Source organism: Geotrypetes seraphini, chromosome 8 (genome assembly GCF_902459505.1).
Source record: "Geotrypetes seraphini chromosome 8, aGeoSer1.1, whole genome shotgun sequence".
In the NCBI taxonomy this organism is placed as follows: Eukaryota; Metazoa; Chordata; class Amphibia; order Gymnophiona; family Dermophiidae; genus Geotrypetes; species Geotrypetes seraphini.
In genome coordinates, this window is record NC_047091.1 from 132,460,114 (window position 1) to 132,474,827 (window position 14,714).

Sequence of the window (14,714 nt, forward strand, 5' to 3'; positions counted from 1 at the left end):
ACATTAGAGATTTCTATTCCGCCATTACCTTGCGGTTCAAGGCGGATTACAAAAGAGTTATAAATGGTGGGTTACAATATAAGATCATTGGTGAATTTAAGAGAAGTTGAGAAGAACAGGTAGTATCTGTGGGGAGGGGTGAAGGCAGGAGGATGGAAGGTAATTGAGATGTTAAGAGTGTTTCAGTGATTTCTTGAAGAGCATTGTTTTTATTTCTTTTCTGAATATCTTGTATTCAGGGGTGTTATCAGTAGGTTGGAGACTTGGTTATCCAGTTTTGCTGCTTGTGTTGCTAGGAGGCCGTCATACAGCTTTTTCTGTTTGACTTCTTTGATTGGAGGGTATGTGAAAAGGGTGTGTGTTTTTCTATGTCTGGGTGACGTAGTTTGGTAGAGGCGGTTGTTTAGGTAGATTGGACTGTCTCCGTTTAAAGATTTAAATAGCATGCAGTAGAATTTAAATAGTATTCTTTCTTGAATTGGTAGCCAGTGTGAGTCGATGTATGCCTCTGTAATATGGTCGTGTTTCTTCAGTGAGTAGATGAGTCTCAGAGCTGTTACAGTATACAGAAACCAAAACAGATGTTGCTATGATCAGCATTGTGACTGTAGCAATCGTCATCAGTTCATAACAAAGCATATTTCTGTGTGAGATCTTTCCATGCAGCACGGATGTTGACATAGGCCTGGAGTAGGCAATTCTGGTCCTCGAGAGACGGACCCAGGTCAGGTTTTCAGGATCTCCACCATGAATATGTATGAGAAGGATTTGCATGCACTGTCTCCTTGAGATGCAAATCTCTCATGTATATTTATTGTGGATATCCTGAAAACCTGACCTGGCTCCGGCTCTCGAGGACCAGAATTGCCCACCCCTGACATAGGCTAACCTCATGGGGCTGAATTTCATTCCTGACATGGTCTGTGCAAAGTAACCCACTTAAACACTATCATTAGAATTAATTTTTCCAAATCACTATATGGATAAACAAACAGGTAACATGTTCATGAAAACTCTGCTTCCCCAGAGTGTGTTTATATTTGCTTTATCTTATTTCTTTCAATGGATGCTTAAGGTACAGCAGGTATTACAATCTAATGGGACAAAGAAAACACTGGGCAAAGTGGCTGAATAAATACCATCTATGATGGCCAAAAAATATCTGGATATTCAGTGACATCATCGAGATAGTGGATGATACTGAATATTTAATTAAAATGATCAGCATTAGAACGTATCCAAATACTGGCACTTTTCAGTCTGTTATTCGAATAACTTAGAATTGTCTTCTGTCTATCCTATCCTAAGTTATCTGGGTAGCAGACAGAATATTGCCACTATATATGTAAATTCTGGGACTGTCCTTGCTCTGCCCCAGCTCTATTCACCTAGTGCAGAGACATTCCCAGCAGAATTTATCTAGATAGCAAATGCTTTTGTTATTGTGATAACTGCTTTTGAATACAGATCCATAATTTTGTACTCAAGAGCGAAGGAGTGACTTGCCCAAGATCACAAGGAGCAGCAGGATTTAGGCTAGATTCATTAAGCCCACCGATCAAGTCCCAACCACTTTGCGACCACTTAGCGACCTGATTTCCCTCCGACCCGATTCACTAACCTCGTGGCCGATCATCTTCCAATCCAATCCGATCTGCGCATGCAAATGAGGGGAAACGTCATGTAAAGTAGGCAGGCATCGATTCACTAACAAAAAACTGGAACACCGAGTGGGCTGGCCAATCAACAAACAAGCGACTGCTGGGGATCAGTCGCTGACGTCGTTTCCAACTGCATCACCTGCTCTCTGCCCCAATCACCACCCTGCTTCAGCCCTGACTCTCCTATTCTCTCTGCCCTGACCACCGCCCTGCTTCTGCCCCGACTCTCCTGCTCTCTCTGCCCCGACTTTCCAGCTCTCTGCCCTGATCGCCGCCCTGCTTCTGCCATGACTCTCCTGCTCTCTCTGCCCCGACTTTCCAGCTCTCTGCCCTGATTGCCGCCTTGCTTCTGCCCCGACTCTCCTAGCCTTCCCCCACAGTGTGAGCCTGTGGTTTTAACCCAAGGATTTAAAGGAGGTTCAAACCATGGGCTCGCTATAAAAAGTAAAAGTTAAAAAAAAAGGTCACTGCTATGTAAGCATGCACAAACCATCTGCATATAAGTCGGGATCGCAATTCAGCAATCCATACAGTCAGTTGGAGATGTGAATCAGCCTCCCGCCCACATATCGGATCCAATCCGTGGGCTTAGTGAATCTAGCCCTTAATGCTTTGTTTCCTTAGCTCTATATGCACTAGGACAGTGTTTCTCAACCTGCGGTACACGTATCCTAGGGGTATAAGGGTCACCTGTTGAGGTACGTGGACTGACTCCCCTGCCTGCCCCCCACTGAAGCCACCGCCGATTACTCCCTGCCACCCAATATGCTACATTCACTCGCCTCCCCCCCACTCCTCCCCGGTGCACCAACACCCCTCGCCACTCCATCCAATCATCTCCCACCACTGCTGCAACTCCAGGCAAGGAAAGGCCAGGCGTGTGCAGCGATTGGCTGGCCCAGAACCTTCTCTCCGATGTCAGAATTCATGTCGGGGAGAAGATTTGTGGGCTGGTGGAATGCAATCGCTGCACGCACCTGGCCCTTCCATGCCTGGAGATGCGGCAGCGGGGATGATTGGATGGAGCGAGTCGGGTTGCAGGGAGCAATCGGTAGCGGCTTCAGTAGGGGGGGGGGAAGGCAGGCTTCGGCATGGGTCGGCTTCGGGGGAAGGAGGAAGGAGTGGGACAAGGGCTGGAAGACAGGGAGGGGGCACAAACCCAGGACACAGAAGGAAGGGAGGAGGGAATAGAAAGGGGCAATTGTTGGGCCTGAGTGTGTGAGTGAGAAGGAAAGAGATGGTGCACATAGGGAAAGGAAGAGGAAAATTGGGCATAGAGAGACAGAGAGGAGTGAGGTAGAGATGCATGGAGAATAGAAGGATGAGAGAGAGAGAAATGCTGGTTATGGTGGTGGAGAGGGAACAGGTTGATAAATTGAAGGGGATGCAAGAGGGAGGAATGTTGGGCATAGTGATGGAAGGAGAGATGTGGCATGAGAGAAAGAAAGATTATGTCAGTTTTGAGAATTTATATCTGCTGTCTATATTTTGCACTATACAGTATTTGTCTATAGTTGTTACTTAGGTGACATTGCATATTTTAAAGTCATCTGCCTTGACCTCTTTGAAAACCCCAGAATATAAATGAAAATTAACATTTTCTCTGTGTACAGTGTGCTTTGCATTTTTTAAATTTTATGGTTATTATTATGTATAAATAAAATTATATTGTGTGTATATGAAAAATGGAAGGAAGAAATTGCATTACAATTAGTATTATTATTATGGGGGTGGAGTCAAGGGCAGAGCTTGGGCAGGGGTACTCAGTTGGTATTTGTTAGGCTTAGGGGGTATTTGGCTTGAAAAGGTTGAGAAACACTGCACTAGGGTACTCTAATCCAGATATCTGTACAAACCAGATCCTGCACCTTTCAGCTTCTGGTTCAATCAGACTGGACCCTTACATGGGGGTCTATATTCACAATAAATCTAGATTTTCTCATGTTTAACCACAATCAATTTAATCTAGCCACTGCAGAAACAGCTCTGTGATGAAGGCACAAAAATGGCTCCTTCCAGATCCCAGCACAAGTGCACCTTTGACTCAGACTAGGGCCTGGCTCTGCCATTGTTGACGAGATTTAAGGAGCAGTGGCTGGGCTCAAGGATATAACCAAGACTTCACACACAGCAGTGCTGAAATGGCAACTCTTAGTGATCATTCAGGACATAGTTTGTTCTTTGAGGATCATAGTATATAAAACCATAGACCATAATACAAAGTTGTTAGATAAGAGTGGGAGCCCACCGGGACAATTAGGGAAAAATGCTTGAATATCTGAATAATTTGGAATCTGCATAGAATTATAGGATAGGCAGAGTATAAATTATCAAAAAATAAATAAAGTTCTGCTTTAATGAACTTAGAAATGTTTTACTCTGAAATCTCTCCACCGAGAAACACAAGTTAGGTAGAACACAGCTGCTCTCCTTACCTGTGGAACTTTTCCCCTTGGCCAGCAGCCATTGGTCCAGCTGCAGTTCCATACAGGACAGACACATCAGCATCATATCCTTTGGGGAAGAGATGAAAAGAACTCTTTTTGGTTATTGTAAGGATTAGCTAGAGTATCTGCATCAACATTCCAGAGTCAGATTGATATAATGTCCCATAGATCTCTGCTGACATTAGTTAGGCCAACCGAAAATGCTGACTGCTAGCAATGCTAGGCAGACATCTATCTTCTTAGTTTTTATTATCAGCTCTTCTTCCCCTCTCTCATTTCACCACTTTCTGAAGGGTTCTTTGGACGCTGTGATTAGTGCCACATACCAGGATGTCCAGACTATTATCTCCATCCTAGGCTTTACGAGGGGAAACTTTCACAGGGTAAGGTGGCTTAACAAAAACCGCCCTCCTCAAGTGTGGCTAATTGAATATGCGGCTGCTACAGCATGAATAATTATTTGTGGTAAAAAGAGGCATTCTGACGGGCGAGGCAGTGAAGGAAAACAGCCACATGCATCAGATTTCTAAAGTGCATATATTGTTTTACATTTGTTCAGCAATCTTCATAAATTACAGGTGTTAGTACGCAGATGCTTTTAACACACACACACACACACACACACACACACTTTATCAAATCTTTTATTGGCCTACAATATGTGCTGAATGCTTGTGATGTAGGTGGAAGAGGGGTAGCTTCAATTGTTGTAATTATGTAGCAAAATGATGATGACAATTGTTGTGGCTTTGAATGTTTATTGTTTTATGCAGTCATCAATAAAATATTTTAAACCAGGAGCATTCAAAGTCCAAACCATGGTCCAAAATCTGGACCACAAACCTGATTCCTGTGGACCACAGCTGAGCCTTAACTTGAAAAACATATCAGTAAAATCTTTATTACCTTTACTACAAAAATGAGTTTAGCCCACAAAACGGATTTCAAACTGAATTTAGGCCTAAAAAGTATTATTACCAGAAAACTAGCAAATTAATACACGATATTCTTGAAACAGTCATCTCTGGGTTGCTGTAGCATTCATGTGGGCCAATGCTGCGATTAAACACAATGTAAAAAAATATGTTTTGCACCATCAACAACCCAAAGATGGCCACACCCATCTCAGACTATACCTATGTTGAAAAATCCCGCTTCTGTTACTGATACTGACTCTGGTGGGCCAGTTAATATTGTGGATCTCAAACAACTCAGCAGTTGCTCATTTTCAAAGGGAAACAATGTTCTACCTTTGAATTGGTGCAATATAATCTAATCTTCGGTTTATATACCGGGTCATCTCCTGAAGGAGCTCGACTCGGTTTACAAGTAATTAGATTAGGATATATAATAAAATATAAGCTTAAAAGAGAGCTAACAAGATAAAATATACTATTAATATGACACTTCAATTAGATGAGCCTCTAAGGTATTGTGTAAACAGCTAAGGTTTTAGATCTTTTCGAAACTGTTGTAGCAGACCTATCAATCTTACAGAGTCAGGAAGTTTATTCCAAATTTCTACCAGCTTGAAAGCCATAGATTTACTAAGCTTCCCAATGGATTTAAGTCCTCTCGAGGAGGGAAATGATAATTTATAAATCTGTGTGCTCCTTGAATAACAAGTTCTAGTGGTATTCCAATACAAGGGAACTAGAGAGTCAAATATTTTGTAAAGGAATTTGAAAACAATGCTTGCACACTTAAACTGTATCCTAAAATGAACTGGAAGCCAATGAAGCTTTCTCAACAAAGGGGAGACGTGGTCATACTTTCTCTTTCCAAAAATAAGCTTAGCTGCTGTGTTTTGTATCAACTGCAGCTGATCTAGACTACCCTGTTTAATACCCAAGTAAATAGAATTTCAGTAATTCAGTTGAGCAAGCACAGTAGACTGTACCAACATTGCATAATGCTCTTGATGAAATTGTGATCTAACTTTCCTCAGCATACGCAAACTAAAAAACACTTCTTTGCCAAAGAGTTTATCTGATCATGAAATGTAAGTGATGAGTCCAAAATGATACCCAGGATTCTGGAGGAAAAATTTATATGTAATGAAATACCTGTTTTCAATGTAACATTGGCAGGGAGATTTTCTAATCTAGGCCCAATCCAAAGCAATTTAGTTTTTGATGCATTCAATTTCATTTAAATGGATATTGCCCATGCTTGCAATTTGGAAATACAACAATCTATACCTAAAGACAAGTTGCTAAGATCAGGACTGATCTCCAATAAAATGAAAATTTCATCTGCATAAGTAAATATAGTCTCTGCAGAAGTAAGACAAAAAATTTTCAATAAGGTCATGTAGATGTTGAACAAAATTGGCGACAAAGGGGAACCCTGCAGTATCCTACAACTAGGTTTCCATGAAGATGAAACCTCGCCCTCTAAGTTTACCTCATAGGATCACTGCGAAAGGAATTTGCTAAACCAATCCAATCCAAAACCACATGGTTTAAGCCTATATCGGACAATATAGGATCAAGATGTCATGGTGGACTACATCAAACGCAGCCAACAAATCAAATTGTAACAGCACTGCACATTTATTTTGCATCTATAAATTTTGGATTTTTGAAATTAATTGACAATAAAAGAGTTTCTGTGCTGAAATTTGGTCTGAAACCATATTGAAATGGCAAAAAGATAGAAAATTTCTCTAGGTAGTTGGAAAGTTGACTAGAAACAATTGACTATCGTTTTTGTCATCAAAGGTATGCTTGCAATTGGGCGATAATGAGCAGGGACCGACAAACAAAAACAGTCCATGCACTTTGAGAATATTAAAACCTGAGGAGGCGTGGCTTGGTCACACATGGAAAAGGTCGGATAGTGAGTGGGCTCCGTATTGATAGACCTTGATAGTGATAATAAGTCACGCAAAAGTATTTCAATTTGATTTTTTAAGAAAAGGGTAAGAACTTATAATGGCTTCGGGAAAGCAGAATAAGAGCGTTTCAGCGTTTGTAACATCTGCGAATGTTAAACGAGCAAAGCCGGAGCCAGAAACGCCGTTGAAATCAATATCATCAAAAAATGGTGACAGCGATATTATGAAGGAGTTGAAAGAAATAAAAGAGATCGTTTTGGGCATAGCTAATAAAGTGAATGATCTCATGGATGAAGTGTCTATTCTTACCAGGAGAATGGAACAGGCTAAAATTAAAACAAATAATATTGAGAAAAGAATGGAGGCAGCTGAAGCGGAGATAGTCAAAAGCATAATGGATCGGAAAAAAACTGAATTTCTTACCCGAGAGCTGGAGGATGTTTCAAATTGTGAGAGGAGGAGCAATTTGCGTATCTTAGGTCTCCCAGAAGGGTGGAGAAAGGGAGTGATATTTCCTTTCTAGAGAATTTTTTGCCTAAGATACTGCCTATAAAATCAAAGTTTCCTCTCGAAATCGAAAGGGCTCACCGAATCCCTGTAAAGAGAGATGATAGGCAAAAGGGTCCTCGTCCTCTAATATTTAAGCTGCTGAGGTATCAGCAGGTTTTAGAAATATTCCAATTGGCAAAACAAAACAGGAACTTGAAGTGCTAGGATGCGCATATTCACATTGTTCCTGATTTTGCTAGAAATACAGCAATTAAAAGAAAAGGTTTTTTAGCGCTGAGACCACAATTGAGAGCTATGGGGGCTAAATATGGTTTCTTATACCCAGCACTAAAGATAATTACTTTTGAGAACAGGACAATCACTTTTGATGATCCAGAAAAGTTGCATGACTTCATAAATCAACAGGAACAGCCCATGTTGACATAGATTTGAGAAAATATATTGAAGAAAGATTGATTGTGCGGAATGTATGATTTTTGACTTTCCTTTGAAGTATTTATTTTTCTTTTCATCTTCTTTAGTACTGAACACGGGACTTTACTTAATGTTATAGGCTATGAGTCAAATATATTCTCCATGAAAGCTTATGGGGAAAATGTTAAAGAATGTTTTTTTGATTCAATTTAAACTACAAGACTCAATGGCAGAAACAATGAGAAATGGAATGTTTTCCTGGTTTCTATATTGGGTCGTAGTCTCAAGAGTCATTAAATGAATACTTTTGAGGAAATTACATCTACTCTAAAGTTTATTGAAAACATATAAAGTCAGGATACATGATCTTAAAGGAATCGCTCCACGAAGGTAACTTCCTGGTTGCCTAGACTTATAGAAAGAAATTTCCTCTCTCCGTTCCTGTTGTATTATGCCAGACATTTTATGGAAATCTGAATCGGAGAGTATATAAGACTTTCTCCCTATCGGGACCGGAGTGGAAGGGTGAAATTTTAATATGTGGGGAAGTCATGATTATTATAAATGGCAAAGTTCTGATATATTTCTGGAGTCATATGGATAAGTCCTAGTGCTTATTTGATACTTTCACCTCGAATGTGAATATTGAAGTGACAGAGGAGTTTCATGAGAAGGGTATACTTGGAACGAGAAGGTCTCTTGATGTCTTTGTTCCCTATATTTAGAGAGTCTTTGGTTACTTTAAATGGTTGTGACAATGCAAGGAAAGAGAAGTTTGGTGCCTATGTTCAGAAATGCATGCATGACCCAAATTAAGTGGTTTTAATTTGAATTTTTGCCAACAGCGGATGATCTGATGTTTGGAGCTGGTTTGAAATTCAGAAATGGATTCGTCAAGGATGTTGGAGATAAGATGAAAGAATGTACAAGAATAGCATAATTTTCTCTGACAAAGCAAGAGGGGTGTTGATCAGTTAAAGCATCTGATGCAGAAACTTGGAGAGTATGGAACAATGCCATGTTGTGAAGTTCGTTTGTTGGTTTGAGAGGAAATATATAAGTTTTATTTTCGGGAGGTAATGCCTTAGTAAATGAGACTGCTTAAGAAGATTCCTGTAGATTCATGGTTCATAGGAGGATTTGTAAATGCAACAAAATAAGATATTTTATTAATTTTGTTTTTTTCTATACTTTAGATAAATACAAGTAATTCAATTATAGAATGTAGAAGGAGAAAGGTTCTAAGAGTTCCATAAAAGTGAATGAATTTTTCAAAGGAGGGTATTATAATGGTAGAAGTTAATCTACATTTATTTATTTATGTCTCATATATTAATTGAAATATTAGAAATAGACTCTGAATGGTTCTAAATGTGCTTAGTTCTAATTATGGGTTTTCATTGGATTCTTATTATTAAAATAAAATGATTTAATTAAATAAATTGATTTAATTAAAAGATTTAGTAAAAAGATAATATACATTCCCCAAAAGATAGATGTTATGTTTTAGTCTTATGCAAATTCAATAAATTTAAATTTGTTTTGAGTATTAAATTATATAAGCTGGGGAAAAATAAGATTGATGATGAAATTCTATGAAAGTTTTAATTAAACATAAGTAAGAAGATCACAAAATATGGATGTTAATTAATTCTATATCATAAGTTATATAATTAGTTGATAAATGGAACTAAGAGAAATTTGAATCTAATATGGATTTCTAATCTTAGATGTAAAAAGTCTTTATTATAAGGTATTAAATGGTACTAAGATGGAGTAAGCATATTATTAAAATATATTAATTATAGGGTGAAATAATTGGAATATAACTTGTTTAGGTATACTAATATATGATATTAGTTTAAAGGTTTCTAAAGATATATACGAATTCATTAAACAGATAATATTATATAATTTATGAACTAGAATAAGTTCTTTGAAGAATTATCATATCTTATAAGTATTTCCTATGTGACTTATTTTTAAGTATTGATTTAAAAAGGGTCTAAAGGGAGTTTATCATTGCCTGATCTAATATGTGTGTCACCAAGTTAACACTTTAATAAAGATTTGGGGAGGGAGGGGGGGAAGGGGAGGAAAGGAAATATTAGGGATAGGGGAATTTTATGTGCAAAGTTTTAAAATATTGGAAATTGTTTGTTCATTTTAAATTAATTACATCTGATTACTTAGAAAACAAAATATATAATAATATATAATGGAGGTTAAACTTTTTTCATTAAATGTTAATGGCCTTAACCATCAAATAAAGAAGAAAAAAATGCTTGCCTTTCTGAAACAACAGAATGCAGATCTATATTTTATACAGGAGACACACCTATCAGTGGTGGAGTCAAAAAAGTTGGAAGGGGGCTGGGTAAAACAGAGTTTTTTTGCCCCTGCATTTGGCAAAAAAGCTGGGGTTGCCATATTAATAAATAAAAAGTGTATAGCTAATTTTCAATTAATTGATTCTGATCCCTTGGGTAGGTGGATACATGTAAAAATGAGCATGGGAAATAATACCCTGGAACTGTTTAATGTTTATGACCCAAATATAAATCAAAGTGAATTTTTTAAGAAGTTACAACACTGGCTGCTTCTAATTTAGTAGTGGCTGGAGATTTCAATGCTGTTATGGATCCATTAATGGATAAAAAAAAACAAGTAAAATTATGAAGTCCTTAGGGTTAGATAATTTGATACAATCTTGTGATTTGAAAGATATGGCGGATACTTCATTTTAATGAGCGGGAATTTTTTTTTTGTTCACAAGTTCATAAATCCTTTTCAAGAATAGATTATATTTTTGTCTCAAATCAAATAGTACAACAAGTGACAAAAGCATCCATTGACCCTATCATTTTGTCTGATCATGGAGATGTATGGATTGAATTTAAGTTTCAGGAGCAAGAGTATAGAGTCTGTTTGGAGAACATTGAGGCCCTGATTCTCCAAAGTGCATCCCGATTTTAGGCGTCCTACAGCTGTCTAATCAGCCAATCGGGATGCACGTTTTAAAAAAAAAAAATGCTCCCCAGGCAAGCCTGAAGGCGCCTCCGGGAGCCTAGGGAGACCCGAAAGATGCCTAAGCTCGTCTAAGGGCCTTAGGCGGGCCTTAGGCTGAACCTAGACGGCCCTACGCGTCTCCCTAGTAGAGGAGAAGCTTAAAATGTAGGCCAGCAAAATGCTGGCCTACATTGTAAATAGACGCGGCCGCTATACTTAATCGCGGCAAGGGATCTCTCTGCCGCTATAAGTATAGCGGGCCGCGGCCCCCTGACCAGGAGGGTGCCCAAACCCTCTGCCCAAAGACGCACCCCCCCCCGACACTACCGACCGCCCCCCCCCGACATTACCGATTTCCCCTCCCCGACAATATCGATAGCTGGCAGGAGGGTGCCCAATCCCTCCTGCCCGAAGACGCACCCCCCCGACACTACCGACCGCCCCCCCACACTACCGACCGCCCCCCGACACTACCGATCTCCCCCCCCGACAATATCGATAGCTGGCAGGAGGGTGCCCAATCCCTCCTGCCCGAAGACGCATCCCCCCCGACACTACCGACCGCCCCCCCGACACTACCGACCGCCCCCCCCGACATTATCGATCTCCCCCCCCCGACAATATCTTTCGCTGGCAGGAGGGTGCCCAATCCCTCCTGCCCGAAGACGCCCCCCCCGGCGCTAACAACCCCCAAACCTCCACTCCACCAAACCTGTTCTTAGATGGGTCTTGCACGTCTTGAGCCGGCAGGCACGCCTCGTCGAAATGAAGCGGGCCCGCCCCTTCCCGGCTCATCCCGCCGAAGCCTAAGGCCTGATTGGCCCAGGCTCTTGAAGCCTGGACCAATCAGGCCTTAGGCATAGCGGGTCCGCCCATCCCCACTTAATCTAAGGCCTGATTGGCCAAACAGACCTTAGACTTAATCTAAGGCCTGATTGGCCAATCAGACCTTAGACTTAGTGGGGATGGGCGGACCCGCTATGCCTAAGGCCTGATTGGTCCAGGCTTCTAGAGCCTGGGCCAATCAGGCCTTAGGCTTCGGCGGGATGGGCCGGGAAGGGGCGGGCCCGCTTCATTTCGACGAGGCGTGCCTGCCGGCTCAAGACGTGCAAGACCCATCTAAGAACAGGTTTGGTGGAGAGGAGGTTTGGGGGTTGTTAACGCCAGGGGGGGTGCGTCTTCGGGCAGGAGGGATTGGACACCCTCCTGCCAGCGAAAGATATTGTCGGGGGGGGGGGAGATCGGTAATGTCAGGGGGGGCGGTCGGTAGTGTCGGGGGGGCGGTCGGTAGTATGGGGGGGTGCATCTTCGGGCAGAGGGTTTGGGCACCCTCCTGGTCAGGGGGCCGCAGCCCGCTATACTTATAGCGGCAGAGAGATCCCTTGCGATAAGTGTAGCGGGCCGTGTCTAATCTAACCCGTTTCTCTAACCCGCGTCTGTAACATGGACGCCGGTTACAGAATCGGGGTTTAGTTTAAGCCGATTCTGAATAGGACGCCTCTCCCGGGCGTCCTATTCAGAATCAGGGCCTAGGTGTCTTGCGGGCCTCGCCTTCAATATAGGCGGCCTGCCTGGGGAGCATTTTTTTTTTTAAACGTGCATCCCGATTGGCTGATTAGACAGCTGTAGGACGCCTACAGCTGCCTAAAATCGGGACGCACTTTTAGAGAATCAGGCCCTGATTGCGGATTCAAATTTCCTTGAAGAATTTAAATTAAAAATGATTGAATTTTTTCAAATTAATACTTCAGAAGAAATTACCATAGAAACATTATTGGATGCATTTAAGGCTACCATAAGAGGCAATATTATTTCATATTCGGCATATATTAGAAAACAACTTAAAAAACAATTTTATGATTTGGAAAAATAAATTAAACATTTGGAAGCTAAATTAGTTGATAAGTGGGAACAAAGTACACTACCGGCTTTATTAAAAGCAAAGGGTAAATATAATGAGATATCATCAAAATTTGTAAGGAATGATTTGTTTTCCCAACAAAATTTGTATTATGCAAGTTCAAATAAGGCGGGAAGATTATTGGCAAACTATCTTAAGAAAAGAAGAACAAAAATTAATGCAATAAAGGATGAGAAAGGAGAGATATATACTCAAATTGGAAGCATTTTAAGTCAATTTCTAAATTTTTATAAAGACCTATATTCTTCTGAGCCTTATGAAAATAGAGAAAAAGATGGTTTAGACTTTTTGAATCTAATTGAGGGGCCGAAAATTCCTGAGCATATAAAAAAAAGTTTAGAGAAGCCTATATCATTAAAGGAATTAGAAACAGCGTTGAAATCTCTTAGAGTTGGATCTGCTCCAGGTGGTGATGGGTTCACGGTAGAATTTTATAAATCATATCATATTACCCTATTACCTCATTTATTGAAATTATATCAGTCTCAACTAAATAAGGGTTGCATTACAGGTACTATGGCAGAATCATTGACTATAGTTTTGCCAAAGCCAAACAAAGATCCCACATTGGTTTCAAATTATAGGCCTATATCATTAATCAATGTAGATGGAAAACTTTTGGCTAAGACATTGGCTTTAAGTTTAGCCAAGGCTCTCCCTTTTATTATTGATATACACCAAAATTGATTTCGTTGCTAGGAGACATTCATCTAAAAACACAAGATTGGCTTTTCATATATTAAATTTAACAAAAGCCATGAAAGATTCCGCTTTTTCTGTATCCTTGGATGCAGAAAAAGCCTTTGATCGGGTGGAATAGACCTTCATGTATCAAGCTATGGAATGATTTGGAATAGGTTCAAGATTTATACAAATGATTCAAACATTGTATAGCTCCCCTGTTGCAAAATTGTATATTAATAATTTTTCAGAATGCTTTAATTTGCGGAGGGGGGTTAGACAAGGTTGTCCCCCTATCTCATTTGCTTTTTGATATTATTTTGGAACCCTTGTTATCAGCTATTCAGCAAGTAAAGGAGATACAGGGTATTCCTTATTCAGACTGGGAATACAAAGTCTCTGCATATGCAGATGATATTTTGCTTCATTTGAGAAATCCAGAAACAACCATTTCATGCTTACTTGAATTGACTGAGAAATTTGGAAAATTTTCAGGGTATAAGATAAATTGGAGAAAATCTGAAGTCCTTCCACTAAACGTGTATTGTACAAAAGGCTTGTTTGATTCATTTTCTTTTGTATGGAAGGAAGGTGGATTAAAATACTTGGGAATTTGGATAAAAACACGCTGGAAGACACAATGAAAGAGAATGAAAAATCTATATTGCAGAAGGTAACAAATGTGCAAGCAATGGAATCTACTACATCTGTCTTGGTGGGGGAGAGTTCAAACTATTAAAATGATGATATTGCCTGTGGTTTGTTATCAGATGGGAATGTTACCAGTTTTTTTAAGAGGTCTTTTTATAAAAAGTTAAACAGTATTCTTACAAAATTTGCTTGGCTGGGCAAAACTCCTAGAATTGCTTTAGTATCTTTACAAAAACCAATTGCGGAGGGTGGGGTAAATTTTCCCAATTTTTTAGGTATCATCAAGCCTATATTTTGCGCCAGGGTCCTCCCAGAGCTCATTGATAATATCCCAGACTGGTTGTGGTTGGAGTGGCGACTCATGTTCCCTCTACGTTTATGTCATGTTCTTAGTATTAAAATGCCTAGATTGTATAAAGAAAACAGAATATTTATGGATACATGGAAAACTCTGAGATATGTTAGTAATTTAACATCTATTCCAATCTATAAATCAACAAATCAAACTATATGGTTAAACTCCAAGATTCAAATTGGCGGATTTAAGGTCATCTGGATGCATTGGATGATAGCAGGTATAC

General features: G+C 39.9%; 1 protein-coding gene across 6 annotated transcripts in view; it reads right to left on the bottom strand.

Moving 5' to 3' along the window:
• CABIN1 (calcineurin binding protein 1) overlaps positions 1-14,714 on the bottom strand; it is a 223,083-nt gene that overhangs the window by 157,168 nt on the left and 51,201 nt on the right. For all 6 annotated transcript variants that reach the window (XM_033954800.1, XM_033954802.1, XM_033954803.1 and 3 more), the window contains exon 13: positions 4,097-4,175. In XM_033954800.1, the coding sequence (XP_033810691.1) occupies positions 4,097-4,175 (79 nt within the window). The remainder of the gene's footprint in view (positions 1-4,096; positions 4,176-14,714) is intronic.